The sequence below is a fragment of the Protomyctophum parallelum genome (genome assembly GCF_964188405.1).
Source record: "Protomyctophum parallelum genome assembly, chromosome: 17".
Taxonomy (NCBI): Eukaryota; Metazoa; Chordata; class Actinopteri; order Myctophiformes; family Myctophidae; genus Protomyctophum; species Protomyctophum parallelum.
Window position 1 is genome coordinate 25,853,382 of NC_139719.1, and position 15,231 is coordinate 25,868,612.

Sequence of the window (15,231 nt, forward strand, 5' to 3'; positions counted from 1 at the left end):
TGATATGATGATGATGATGATGATATGAGATGATGATGATATGATGATGATGATGATAGTATGATGATGATATGATGATGATGATTACTTCGGATTGTGAGATATCAGCAAGTGTTTTGCCAAACGCTCTCCTCCCATGCAGAATAGGGATGCTGGGGTTAAAGTGGTTAATAAAGGAAAAATACAAAATGCCATTAATCCATCCTTACATTTGGTATTCAGCCTATTTTAGAAATTGTAACAATATACATTCAATCTAAACCGTTATACTTAGCTCAGTTGCTATGGAGACCGAAACGCACAATCTAGTGCTTGTCAGTGTTTTCACGAATAAATCCTACTCCCCCTCCGTATTCCCATATTGTCGCTGTCGGGCAGAAACCTTGTAGCTCCATATTGTTTCACACGCTTTTTGTTTTTTTGTCACGTAATGCCCTACTAGAGTGCCAAGCTAAAGTAGTGAACATAGCAGATCAGTAAGCTCACAACGCGTCGCATCACAACGCGTTGTGACCTTATAGATTGTTTTTTTTTCACTATTTCTGAATGCGTTCGTTCCGTTTTTCTTGCATAAAGTTAAGATTTTGGACATACGTGGTTTTCCACCCTCCACGTTCCCACATCCTCCCTCTGTTCTTTCTCGCAGATTACACCCTCATTATAAAACAGCAGCGCATGAAATACACTTACAAATTCAATCACGCGTGGTTGACCTTTATTTACATGCAGCATTATGGCGCTTTGCTGTGCCTGCCTGGGTAGATGGATGTATGAGAGAATGCATGCCAAAGATGGCTCACATAATTATTAGTTATTACTCTAACATCTGCCGTAGAAATTAAATCAAATACACATTAATTATCAAGAATCCATTGGTAGAAAAAACTGTAATTGAGTAAACATTGTGAGGTACTTTACTTGAGTTTTTTATACTTTATATCAACTCCACTAATACATCTCAGAGGCAGATATTGTCATTTTAACCACTACAACTCGAAACCACATTGAGCGAAAATAAACACACTTTTTACAAAATACGATTGTTAATACTTCTTCTTCTTCTACTCTGCTATTTCTGTTAGCCAGTTAGTAAAAGACTAGTATTATCTTCAAAAACGATTGTGTACAAAAAGGCGGATTTTAGCGGAATTTGCATACTTTAGCAGGGAAGCTGTATTTTCTGGTTAGCATTGGTTAACCCACTCAGCTGCCGAGTATGCCTGCCCAGTGTGGGAGCGATCTGCCCATGCCAAGAAGGTGGACCCCGCCCTTAATGCTAGCTGCCGCCTTATCACAGGCTGTCTGAAACCTACACCCACAGACCGTTTGTACATCCTGGCAGGCATAGCCCCACCAGAGATACGACGGAATGCAGCAAGCAGAAAAGAGCGGCTACAACAGTCTACCGGCGAAAGACACCCTCTCTTCGGCCATGTGCCAGCCAAAAGCCGTCTTAAATCCAGGAAAAGTTTCCTGAATAGCATCCCTCTGCTCGGAACACCGAGCATAAGTAGTGAGAGAGTCACTCAATGGGAAGACAGGACTGGCAATCAATCTCCCACCAGCTACAACGATGGAGTTAAAGGCTAGCGAGGCACTACCCCCTGGAGCAGACTCAACCTACGCAGTGTGGAAATGCCTAAATAGATTAAGATCTGGTGTTGGGCGAGCAAAAGCCACTCTCGCAAAATGGGGATTTTCTGATGACGAGGACATTGTGTGTGACTGTGGCACTTAGCCGCAGACCATGCAGCACCTCCTCACATGCCCCCTGCTGGAACATCCCTGCACAGCATCGGACTTGGCAGAGTTCAACGAAAAGGGACAGCAATGTGTTCAGCTATGGCTGAACCACATCTAGCGTGTATTGTAACTAACTGTATTGTGGACACGATAAGAAGAGAACCCAATGGTTAAAACATTAGACATAGTGACATGTTTAAGTAATTACAACGACTTAATGACACTAAAACGACTTTCTGATGGAATAAAAACATTCTTTAGCATTCCAACTGTGTTAATGTGGCTAAAAACGAAAAAAAATATTTAGGTCTATTGTGAAGTTTCATTAGTGCCGACTTGTGGTTGAAAACACTGGGAGCGGTCACATATGTTATATGGGGGCTTTCCCCATGTATGTGGATTTTGAGTGATGAAAAACGCCCCATGTATGGAGATTTTGAGTGACGAAAAACTCACGATTCCATTGTTAACTGCGACATTTGGTCGCAATTAAGCCTTTATACTCAGTAGTAAGGCCACGTTTCCACGGCAAGGATCAGAACAGAAGACTCATTGCATGAATTGCGTTCATGAATTGCATTCATGAACGCAATTATGTGCCGGGCTGAAAGCATGAACGAGTACCGCAAGTCGTTCGTGCGTGCGTGTGTGTGTGCATGTCCATTTGAATTCAATGCTTCCTCTCGGTGGCCGGGGCTTGGTAGAAACACTCCCGCTCTACTCCCTAATCTCTTGATACCAAGTAATACGTACTACAAAAGTATTACTTTTTTAATGGAGTAATACGTAATTAGTAGCTCATTACTCTTCCTGGATAACCTGCGAATAATGGTGCATTGTGAGCCCATAGATTGGCTATTTTCGGCGCGACAGGCGGACCATAAATTAAGCGTAAAACAAAGAGGAAGAGGCACAAAGGAGAATCTCCCATAGTCTCGATGGAGTGGTTTCCAGCTGGCTGACACATGTGTCTCATATGATTATGCAGATGGTGACATTATTCAGATGTTATTCCGTCGGATCATATTCACACCTGGCGTTAGAATTAGTCCCCGGTATTGTACACACTGAAATACCATAGCCGTTACACTCGCCATGCAGCAAGTTGACAGATTAATTGACAGCAGAATGGCGTTGTTATTGCTATCGGCTTATTTCTATATAGGTTAGGAATCAAACTAGCTCTGGCCATAGGTGGCATCAACAGAAGATCACACAGGAGCAGCTTGGACTTGACGATGCCATTGCATCTTTTTCAGAATCATGACTCTGAGGAAGACATTGAAACATGCACTCTTTTTGTACTTACTTTGTAAATAAAGAGGCATATAAGTTTCCGAGCTGCACCAGTCCATTTTTTTGTTGTTGCAGCTTTTTCTTCCCGATGTAGCCAATTGATTCCTCCCCACACTCATGTGTGTGTTGTCACTGCTGTTGTATCCTATACTGGCTCACCTGTCAGTGAGGAGGCCTCACCGGGAGGACGTACTGTTGTATCCTATACTGGCTCACCAGCTAGCAGTGACATCATCTCTGTGGGGGCTGCGGGGCTCGAGCCCCCATGAAGAATTTGTACCACCTCTTTTGTCCTCACTGTCCGGACTGTTTACGTTTGCGCAGTTCAGGCATTCAAATGCAAAGGAGGAGGGGTGGGGGGAATTATAAGAACTTTTCGTCTCTGCCAGCCAGTGAGGAGCGCCACACTTGAGGGCTGCCTTCTGAATATATATTAATTATGCCATATGTACAACATTTTGTGCTGTCAAAATGTTTAAAAAATATATCCCTCACTTTGCGAACCGCTGCAGTAGAACAGCATATCGTCACAAGGCCAGTCCTTCAGCCTGGCGACAGCCAGGCCATCCTCCTCGCGTCGCCAATGACGAAAGCGCTCATCTCCCCGACACTTGAGTCAGTATAATCCTTCTCCTCTCCTCTCATCTCATCTGTTTTTTTTTTTCCATTAGAGCCTCAGCATTGAGCCAGAGCACTGCTATTGTGCTGCTAAAGAAAGCCTTCACACACTCTCGATGAGGACAATGCCAAAAAGAGATATACAGACAGAAATCTACAGATAGATGCTGTTGCCACGCTAGTAGAATCTTTCAAAAGAAAACACATTGGGAAAATGATTCAAATATTTTGTCGTACACGCTAGCTGTCGCGAACTGACCCAAACAATGTGACAAAATGTGGACTTGTGTGGGAAGTGTCGAGCTGGAAACCAAAACCAAAAGTAAACCAAAAAGTAAAAAAAAAAGTTACATTCCAAAGGTATACCACATCTACAAGCTCAAAACGTGGATATTGTGTAACATAGTATGATCAAGTAGGGCGTTAATTTACGAAAAAACACACGCACACACGCACACACGCACGCACGCACGCACGCACGCACGCACGCACACACACACACACACACACGCGCACACACAGTGCTCCATAGCTACAGTGGAAGGTATAGTGTTTTTGTGCTTGCTGTAAGATTGGTCTCTTCCTCTCTGACCTTAATGGATCCCCCGCTCCATTTTCTACTACTCCCCTGGAACAACCTCCAGACACAATAGATTTTCTCTCTCACTCTCTCTCTCTTTCTTTCTTTCTTTCTTTCTTTCTTTCTTTCTTTCTTTCTTTCTTTCTTTCTTTCTTTCTTTCTTTCTTTCTTTCTTTCTGGCTCCCCTGTGTGCTCACTTACGTCTTGTTGCTTCCTGTCGGGGGTGGAGAGGGACTGCGAGACAGAGAAAGAGAGACAGACAGGGACCACGCATTTATTTTTTAGCATGCATGTACGGTACTGTGTGTGTGTGTGTGCGTGCGTGCGTGCGTGCGTGCATGCGTGCGTGCGTGCGTGCGTGCGTGCGTGCGTACACCATTTTTAACTATAGTTGTGAGGCCCAAATGTTCCCGCAAGTGTCGAAGAATGTGTGATCAGTTAGGTTCACAATAGGAAAAACTATTCAGGTTGGCAGGTTGGAAGCCAATGGTCTCACACACCTCAACCTACACAGTACACACAAGACCATATAATAGTTCTTATTTAACCCATTTAACCTCACAACACGGCTCTCGGTGCCGTGCTATGAGCTTGTAGATCTGCTTGTAGATCTGCTATTTTTTTAAAATCGTGAAAATGTGGCCAAATCTTTGAATATATATATAACGCTTTTAACTCAAATCTTTGCTTCTGGGGGTGCCTGAAACTACATATTTTCAGATGGGAGTCCACGGCCAAATACAGATAATTCTGGGGGTCCTTGACATGAAAAAGGTTGAAACATGGGTTTTTCAGCAAACTGTCAGGATTTAGAAGACATTTGTAGAATAATCCTCAGTTCTAAATGGGTTAACCCAGCAGAGTTCACTTCCCATACCTTCCTCCCACCTTCTTTCTTGCTATATGAAAATATAAATGTGCAAGTAAGTGAAAATAGGGACAAGAAACCCAATTAAATTGTATTATTGCGCCAAATGTTGTCTCAAGAGAGTCTACTACACAGTATAGTTGGACATGACCTTTGACCCAATCCTATTTCTGGTTCGACACGAATGTTGACCTGAGGGTCAACGTTACATTTCTCCCCAGAGCAAGCATGCAGCCAGGCAGGCTCTATTAGCCCAGCGGTAATCTCCAAAAGGGTCTCTTCTCTCCCTCCCTCGTACGGAGATGAAGCTGACGTGGCGCTGCTCTGCGGCGACACGGACACAAGGGCTCCGCAGCAACTTTTGCAGGGCGGGTCCTTGGGGTCCAAGACAAAATAAAGAAACCTTGATATATATTTTACCATTGGATAAGATTTTGTACACAATTCCACACTGTATTGATGTGGTACCATTCGGAGAGATAACAGGCAAACGACCGTTGATCAAAATAACAATTATACCATAATCTGTCATTGTAAATTAAGTAATGCAGTTGTTTAACAATCATTTTACTCTTGAGAGTGTAAAATGGGTTTCATTTTACGCTCTCAAGAGTTATAGATTGCTAAGGGTCTATTTGGTGACCAACTCTCCATCATTAAGGACCACCTGGAACCCCCTCAGGGACCACTGGTTGAGAACCACTGCTTTATACACACCACCACTGCACACTATTGATCCACACAGCGACATAGAGCTAGCTGGTATAAAGAGCCTCTTACCTGTCATGTAGGGCATTGTGTGAGCAGGGTATTAAGTCTGTACACACTGCTAAACCTAATTCTATACAACCTCATTACAGTATAATATTGATACTATAGTGTTGTTCCGCTCACGTTTCTTTGCCCCCGATCTGAAGGATGTGATTATTCTTTTGAATTTAAATACCTGAAAAGTAACCGTTTTGGACATGAGGTTTCCACCCGACCAAGGCGATATAGTCTATAGTATTGATCTGCGCTGTGTGTGTGTGTGTGTGTGTGTGTGTGTGTGTGTGTGTGTGTGTGTGTGTGTGTGTGTGCGTGTGCGTGTGCGTGTGCGTGTGCGTGCGTGCGTGCGTGCGTGCAAGAGGGCTCTACTGGCTGCTGTTGCAGAGTTTCCATGGCAACCTCCACTCCTCTTACTCTACCTACAAAGTGCACCTCCGCCATCATCACTCCATTCCTTTGCACTTCCCCTCCCTCCTCCCCCCACACATCACCTCCTTTTCTCTCCCTTCTCTGTCCGTCTCCCTTCATCCCTCGCTCTCAGATTTTTTGTGCCTCCCTCATCCACTTTAAACATAATATACTTCATCAACTGCATGGTGCTAACCGTTTTTCCCCTCTGCAACACATTTATTTCGTCATAAACATCCAATGCAATGACTCTTTGAGTCACCAGTACATTTCTGGGACCTTATAAAGAACGTTAAAAATACATATATATATATTGCTTTAGTATAGGTTCTTGGAACTTTTTAAGAACCATTATCTCTTGTGTGTTCCGTGCATCCATCCACTCCCCTCCGATGCTCCCTCTATATCGCCCTCTGGTAAATAAATGATGGTGCATTAAGCGATGTGAGACTGCAGACCAGACAACACCAACTCAGGACTACTCCTGTCTGGCATCAGGGTGTTGAGCTCTGAAACGTCTCAGCGGCTTCGGATGTTATCACATGATTTATAATCTCCGATATATCAGCCCTTATCAACAGCATGCAATGCAGCCAGTATGGACATTTCCACGTACTGGCGTTTGTTGCAAGCCATTGTCCGATGTGGCGTTGTCCAACTATGTACTAACCATAACCCTATATCTAACCCTGACTCTAATCCTAACCTCAGTCTTAACCAGCCATGAGTTCCCTGTAACCTCATATCATTCTTAACCAGCCACATAAGTTCACTATCCTCATATCATTCTTAACCAGCCACATAAGTTCACTAACCTCATATCATTCTTAACTGGCCATGTAAGTCAGTTTCACAATGTTTTAGCTTCGGCGGCAGTAATTTCACATTTCCTATAGTCGCCTCCTCAGTATGTGGAAATGTCCATATTGCCTGCATTATATGGTCCTGATTAGAACACACTGGTGATTATCGGTTGGGGTTTCAGGGTCTTGCTCAAGGACACTTCAACGTTAAGTCACAGTGGAACCTGGCCTACGTACTGTAGCAGCCCACCTACGTCCAGAGCCACTGCCTCTCTCCCTTTCGGTCTCCCTCCCTCCAGCCTGTCTCCCTCCCTCCAGCCTGTCTCCCTCCCTCCAGCCTGTCTCCCCTCCGTTTCAAGCCCTCCTTCGCTCCCACTCTCCTGCTCCCTGGACCCCTGCCCTCACCACCTCCCTCTTTATTATTTAGTTCCATCCATACCTCCTCCACTCCTTCCATCCATATACTCTCTCTCTCTCTCTCTCTCTCTCTCTCTCAAACTAATTGAAGAGCAGTTGACAGGCGTTTCTGTCCACAGGAACATCAATCAGTATATCTACCCTCCGCCACCCCCCCCCCCTCCCCCCCCCCCCCCCCCCGATGACTGTCCACCGGCCGCCACACTCTTCTTCTCTGCTAAAGGTTAATTGTATTCATTAAAGCTGGATGGACGGGGCACAGATGAGAGAGAGAGAGAGAGAGAGAGAGAGAGGAAAAGAAGAAAGAAGAGTTACTCAGATTGTTTAAGGCAAAACGTAAAAAGTATTTGCATCAGATAACACTAGAAATACTTTTTTAACAGCACAAGCTCACTCACAGAGAGAGACAGAGACAGAGAGACAGACAGAAGGCATCATCTCTAATTAAGGTCACCCTGAAGATCTTTGGCTCTGGTACTGAGGAGTGAATCCTCCACAGGCGACTGTAAGGTTAAACCTGCCACACCTGCTACTCCTGCACCACCTGTCAGCTATCTCTCTCTCTCTCTCTCTCTCTCTCTCTCTCTCTCTCTCTCTCTCTCTCTCTCCCTCTCTCCCTAAAAACTTCCTACATGAAATGGAGTGATTTTTTTTGTCCAGTTTTTCATGTGTTTATGAGGTGACAGTACTTCATTAGATCCCTTGGTGTGATTGTTATGTGCAATGATGTCTTCCCTTTGTATTTAGGGTTTCTTCCTGGAGGCTAAAACCTTGACAGTGATATAGTGATATCACAATATCATCGCCTCCCCTAACCCCTCCCCCTTTATCATACAACAACAGCTGTGGGTGCGGCTTCAGTTCAGGTGGATCCCATCCCACCCATCACCACCCACCGAGCATACTTAAAGGTGTAGGGAAACGGAAATGGTGGGCATTTTATTTTGAAGTTTCAGACGGTTTCACCTTGAAACACTGGCTCTGAAGTTTCTGAACCAATCAGAGCGTCGCATCCCTTCAGGCGATGGGACGGTAGCTATGCTATACGCAGGACGCATGGAGTGTGTTTGTTTACAAGTCAGATAGTCGGCCAGCTGTACCAGTTTACTATTATGTGGCTTATTTCTACCTTATAATGTTTTCAGATACATATTTTAGCGTTAAGTTGAAACCGAGTAATACACTGTCTGGAGTCTGGACACTATCCCGGATGTGGCTGAAGCAGCTAGATGTAGACAACAACGGGAGTTATTATTAATTCTACCGTGACTATAGCGACGGGACCGCTTAGAATTGGACGGAATGATTTAGATCAAGAGTTATTACCGTTTTATCGATGACGTCCCACTGTTGCGCAACATTGAATGTCCTTTGTTGCGCAACATTGAATGTTGCGCAACATGCGCTCCCAGCCTGTGGAGCGATGCGATCGGTTTTGATATCAATAATATCCGTTCTTTTGATCTCCATCCTGGGCACTGGGTGTTACTAATTGAATGGGTGGAGAACTTCGTCCTGTGCGCTCAGCAGGGTGTTAATGAACTGGCGGGCGTGTCCATGTATACGTCATTTTAACAAATCCTGTACACTTAAAAAAAAGAAAATTATCTTCCTTATATAATAATAATACCTGATGTGCATGTTTTAGGGTAGAGAAAAATAACAGCACTCCATCTTTAAAATAAAGAATCATCACACCACCAAAAACATCAACCAGTGTAGCTATGAAAACAAAATGCTTTCTTAAAAAAAAGCTATGTCGCTCTCTCTTCCTCCACTTTCTCCTTTCTTCTCTCTCCTGCACGGTCTCCCTCTCTCCATTGAAAGAGAGACACCGACACCAGAGAACATGCTGTGTCTCTCTCTCTCCATTGTGTGATGAATGTGTAAATGTGTAATGGTGCGATATAGCAGCAGCAGACAGTATAAAATAGCATTTCATAGTGAAATGGTTTGTCCTCATAAAGAGCAGCCCTGCTGAACCTGCACTTACACACAGTGCACAGTGTGTGATAGTATTAGATGTTAGGCTGCACCATTGTTTTTACAGCCAAATGCACTTTATATTTTCAGTTTTCTTTCGCTTGTGCTGGTTGTCACACATCATACATTATATTATAATTATGTGCAAACATGCACACACGTGCAGTCGTGCACGTGCATACACACGCAAACTGTTATTCACGTTGTTGTCCACGCCTGACCCTCCCTCCCCCCCTCCCTTCCCCCTCTCTCCCCTTTAAATTTATTTTTCTTTCCTCACCACTCTATTGTGTCTATTGATTGCCCATCTCGGGTCAATGGATGATGTGCCTTTTTTCTCTTTTCAAAGCATCCAAGTAGAGACGGGCGTTTCTCCTACGCCTCTCTCACATTTGATCTCTTCTTGTTCTGTGCCACCTCGCCGGTACCGTAGTATCGTGTTCAACGAGGCATGCGGCTTGGCGTTAACGTGCTGCTGCTACTTCTTTTTTCTTTTCTTTTCCTTTTCTGCCTTTATTGATATAGGTTGAAAGTTATTTGATATAGGAAATGGGGAGAGAAATGGGAGGGAAGACATGCGGCAAACGCCGTCGGGATCGGGAGTTGAACCTGTGGCACGCCGTCAGGCTGGCTCATCATTGATCCACAGACCACCATTTGATGAGAATGATTTAGCCTCTTAGACACACGACTTTTGTTGTCGTCGGATAAGATTCTGTCCACAATTCCATGCTGTATTGATGTTGATGTTGGTAATAGAGCATGCATATCCACTCTGGCCCAGGTGCTGGACAAATGGCAATTTCTTCCTTTTGTATTGATGTTGGTACCATGACCATCAATACAGAAATGACAATTATTCTGCATTCTCTAATTGTGTAGACTTCTTCCAAATTAAGGAATGCAGATATGTTTAACAATAACTTAACTCTTGAGAGCGTAAAATGAAACCAAATGGATGGTGTTGGCACGGCGACTCATTCGCCTGCCGGCTAGCGATCTGCGGTGCCTCTCGTGGCTCAAGTCCGCTTTAGACGGCTCACACATCCCTCGTTTTAACCGATTTTTTAGCGGAGCCTTTTACGCCTCGGGTTTGAGAACGCTACCTCCGCATTCCTGGAGTGCGGAAATGCCCGAGAAGGCACCGGGTGACTGGACCCCTTCCATATACCACTTCCATGTCAAACGTTTGGTGTTTGTCTGTTTGAACACATTGATGTCTCAAGAAGTCACATTATGCATTTTGGGGAGCGAGAGAGAGAGTGTTGGAAGACATTATGCATTATCAGTGTTGGACGGTAACAAAGTCTACTTACGTAATTATTTGTACTTCTTATGACTTTGAGAACCAGTGGGTGCAATCTAGAACTCCTTTAAGGTCGAGCGACAGAGCGTGCAGTTACTATAGATACTGGTGGTGCTTAACGTGCGTTCCCCCGGTGTCCCACCAGGTGCTGTATTAAGCACTCTCCAGAGATTCAGCCGCCAACACCTGACAGCTGAGATGACGGGAACATTACTGTTGGCTGCAACTCCCACCACACATGTTGTGATCTGATTAGGAGCTCCAAGCACAAACACACACACACGCACACACACGCACACACACACACACACACACACACACACACACACACATACATGCACACACACGCACGGCCTATAGCGTTTCCCACCTCACCGCCATCATCATCATCCAGCGTCTCACTGCAGCATTTTGGTGGAAAGTAACTAATTAACTACATTTAGTTACTTTTACTTCTACTCCACTACATCTCGGATCCAAATATTGTAGCCTACTTTTTCTCCACTCCCTTGATATGAAAACGTTAGTTACTAATTGCTTTGTAGATCTTGATTATTACATTAAACGGTTAATTTCGGCCATTTGAAAATAGCCGATCTACAAGCTCACAGTTGCGTCATTGTCAGCTTGTAGATGTGCAATTTTCAAAAGATTTTTGTTATATATTTGAAAACTTCTGCACTTTTTCGTTTTGGTTACTTTATGTACCTTTTGATGCGTATTTTTACTCACCTACATTTGCATTTCTACATTGCAGTATTGATACCTTTACTATACAAGTATAATACATTGTGAGTTACTGCAAACCAGTGGCGGTGTGAACTGCGTTTATATTTCTGTTCTTTTTCCTCCTCTTTTCTCTGATGAGAGGATATCTGGCCCTCGCTGAGTGGCCCGGTTTGATTCCAATTTAAAACGCATCAAACCGCCGCACTCATTTTCTCAGCAGGTTCCCTGGTGAAATGAATTACTCTGTGGCTTCGAGTAGACAAAAGCAACACGCTGTGTGTGTGTGTGTGTGTGTGTGTGTGTGTGTGTGTGTGTGTGTGTGTGTGTGTGTGTGTGTGTGTGTGTGTGTGTGTGTGTGTGTGTGTGTGTGTGTGTGTGTGTGTGTGTGTGTGTGTGTGTGTGCGCGTGCGTAGTGCGCGCGCGCGTGTGCGTGCGTCTTGTGCAATTGAAGTCTGTACCCCCCCGCGTGTCGATGGCAGCCTGTGATGTGCTTTTTGTATTATTTTGTGTAGACGTGAGTGACTGAGCGTGCACGCACACATTAAATACTACTACTATGAGAGAACATTTCATTGGTTTTCAGTGCCTACTGTACATTTATTTTACCAACTCTAAGCCACTTTAAACCTGGTGTCAACATGTTGGCGTGTCATTATAGACGGAAAGCAACAGAAGGAATGTTGAACAAATCGCAAGTTCAATGTTCAAATATCCGTATAGTGGGCGTGGTTTTCTGGTTCCACTGAAAAATGGCCCATTCATTTTTTTCCCATAGAGAATTACAAAAATACTTTTTGTAAAAAAAAAAATTGTACTAATTTATTTTAAGCCTAGAATCAAGCCATCCAGGATCCTGGTGAATCATGCCCACAAAACATTGGATTCTATGAAAAAGGAGAAGTCCTTAACGCTATGGACCAGAGCTATAGGATTGTTGCTATATCTTCCAAGCCATAGTTGTTGCTACAGTACAGTATGTACAGCATGCGAGTATTGCTTCTGTAGGAGACGAGACACGCCATTGGCTGAGACGGGCCGTCACGTTGGTAGTGAGCACGGCACTGTGTTCAGCTGGTCCACCACGAGGTGGACATGTTGGAGGTATACATATAGGGACATGTTGGAGACATATGGGACATGTTGGAGGTATACATATTGGGACATGTTGGAGACATATTGGGACATGTTGGAGGTATACATATAGGGACATGTTGGAGGTATACATATAGGGACATGTTGGAGGTATACATATAGGGACATGTGGAGGTATACATATAGGGGGGCCGAGGCTCCAGCTTCACAACGTTCGGCACGGCGACTTACTCCCATTTTAGGCCTGACGTCGGAAAAGAAAAAAAAGTTAGCTCTGAAAGAACATATATTCAACGTTTTGTGCTGCATTTTTACGATTTTTCAAAAATAGAAGACCTACAAGCTCGTAGCTCGTAAAAATAGCAGATCTACAAGCTCATAGCGCGCCACCGAGTGGCGCGCTATGAGCTTGTAGATCTGCTATTTTTCAACAGCTAAAGTATAACAAAACGTTTGTTAAAACACCAAAAGTTGCTCCCGTCCAGAATGGGTTAAGCTCGCACGGTGGTGCCTCACGTGGTTCAAGTTCGCTTTAGACGGCACACTTATGTCACGGTTGAAAAACGACATTATCGTCACTGTCGGACAGAAACCTCTTATCTCCATAATGTGTAACTTTTTAAGTTTAAATTATGTGATCATATTACAGCGTCACTCAAAAGTAGCAGATCCGCAAACTCAAAAAACGGCGCGAAGCAACACGTTTTGAGCTTGATCTGCTACTTTTGCTGTTTTTGAATTTGAATCCTGAAAATTAACAGTTTTGGACATTATGAGGTTTCCACCCGACGACATACAGTACATACACACACACACACACACACACACACCACACACACACACACACACACACACACACACACCAGTGCAAAGTGTGTGCACCGCTGCCCCCACATGGCGACGAGGTGATGCTGCAGTCTCAGTGCCGAGTGTCACAAGTCAAGGTCACACGAGTGCTGTTTGAATTAGAAAAATATTCAGGTAGGGGTTAAGATTAGACATCTAGACTAGACATCTAGAGTTGGAATTATACCTGATTTATCATTTTGAGCTTGTACTGTAGATTTCTGACGTTTGGTTTAAAAGTATAGCCTATACTCATCCATATGCATGGGTTGTGTGCGTGCAGGTGCGTGTGTTTGCCTTCTGTTAACCAAATATAATAAAATCACTCTGAGGTCCTCTGTGTCCTTGGTCTTCTATGTCTATGTGATGCTCATCTGGTGTGTGCGGCATCATGTATCTGTGAGTACATGCATGAATGAATGTGCATGCTTGTGTGCGTATGTGCGTGCAAAGCCGTGCTAGCATTTGCACACTGTGCGCATGTATCTACATACCATAATGTATACCAACATGTGTGCATATTTTACTTATATAGGGTATGCTTGTGTGGACAGTATATATAATTATACCACTGTGTGTACACGTGTGCTCATTTATTTAAAGATATTTTGCTGCCGACTGCATGAATCAGTATAGCAGCATATTTAATTAATGGTCGGAGTTCCTTGAGCTGACAATGCAGTCATAGCTTGTGTGTGTGTGTGTGTGTGTGCGTGCTGTGCGTGCGTGTGTGCGTGCATGGCATCTGCATGTGTGCGTGCTTGTGCATACTATATTACTATATTTAAGTTGTGAGGGTTGAATGTCCCCGCAAGTATAGTATTTTAGTATAGTATTTTCCTGGTCCTCCTCACAAGATAAATAAATGGTACAAGCTCACAGATCCACTATGTTCCACTTTAGCTCAAGAGTTAAAAACTGTATAAACAACATTGTAAATATTTACATGTTGTTTTATTTTTGTAGTAATATCTCTAGTGTTTCCTGTTCACCTTCTAGCTGTTGCCTGTCTTGTTTCAACAATCATTTGATTGTTCTCCTTCTTCAACCTGTGTCCTGTTAGTATCTTAGCCAATCGGCTGTTAATTACCATTTGTGTTCACCTGTGTCCGGTTAAACTCACAGTTCTTTCTGTGCTCTGCTAGTTTATAAACATTACCATGATGTAAGTTTTCTGCCTTCTATGTACCTTGTAACTTGTTCTTCTCCTATATTGTCTCACTGCAGTGTTTATGTCCTTTGTACAAGGCTCTTGTACTACTTCTGTTTATGTGGACATAAATCCATGTTTCCAATGTGTGTGTGTTTGTGTTTGTGTTTGGCAGGTATCTGATCCCCTCACTGGACCGCTCTCATGCTGGCTTCTATCGCTGCATCGTCAGGAACAGAGTGGGAGCTCTGCTGCAGAGGAGAACCGAGGTCCAAGTGGCCTGTGAGTTAGCACGCACACACACCCACGCACCCACACACACACCGTCACGCCGTCTCGTTCCGGTGACCTGTGTGTCACCACAACACCAGCGGTATCCAGAAAAAGGTCAGGCCCCCCCCCCCCCCCTCCGGCTCCAAAACCCATCACCTGCTCAACAATGCACCGCAGCCACATATGTAACCTTTCACCGCGGCAGGATGTATTCGAACTTCCCAACTCTCTCTCTCTCTCTCTCTCTCTCTCTCTCTCTCTCTCTCTCTCTCTCTCTCTCCGCCCCCGGAAAGAAAAAAAAAACACGACAGATGTTGTTGACAATAGAGGCGAGAGGGAAAGAAAATAAGC

The 15,231-nt window shown here is 44.1% G+C and overlaps 1 protein-coding gene across 8 annotated transcripts in view; it reads left to right on the forward strand.

The window, feature by feature from the left end:
* The window catches only part of LOC310874999 (protein sidekick-2-like), a 503,627-nt gene that overhangs the window by 333,370 nt on the left and 155,026 nt on the right, over positions 1-15,231 (forward strand). For all 8 annotated transcript variants that reach the window (XM_083787997.1, XM_083788001.1, XM_083787998.1 and 5 more), the window contains exon 3: positions 14,783-14,889. In XM_083787997.1, coding sequence (XP_083644123.1) covers positions 14,783-14,889 — 107 coding nt within the window. The remainder of the gene's footprint in view (positions 1-14,782; positions 14,890-15,231) is intronic.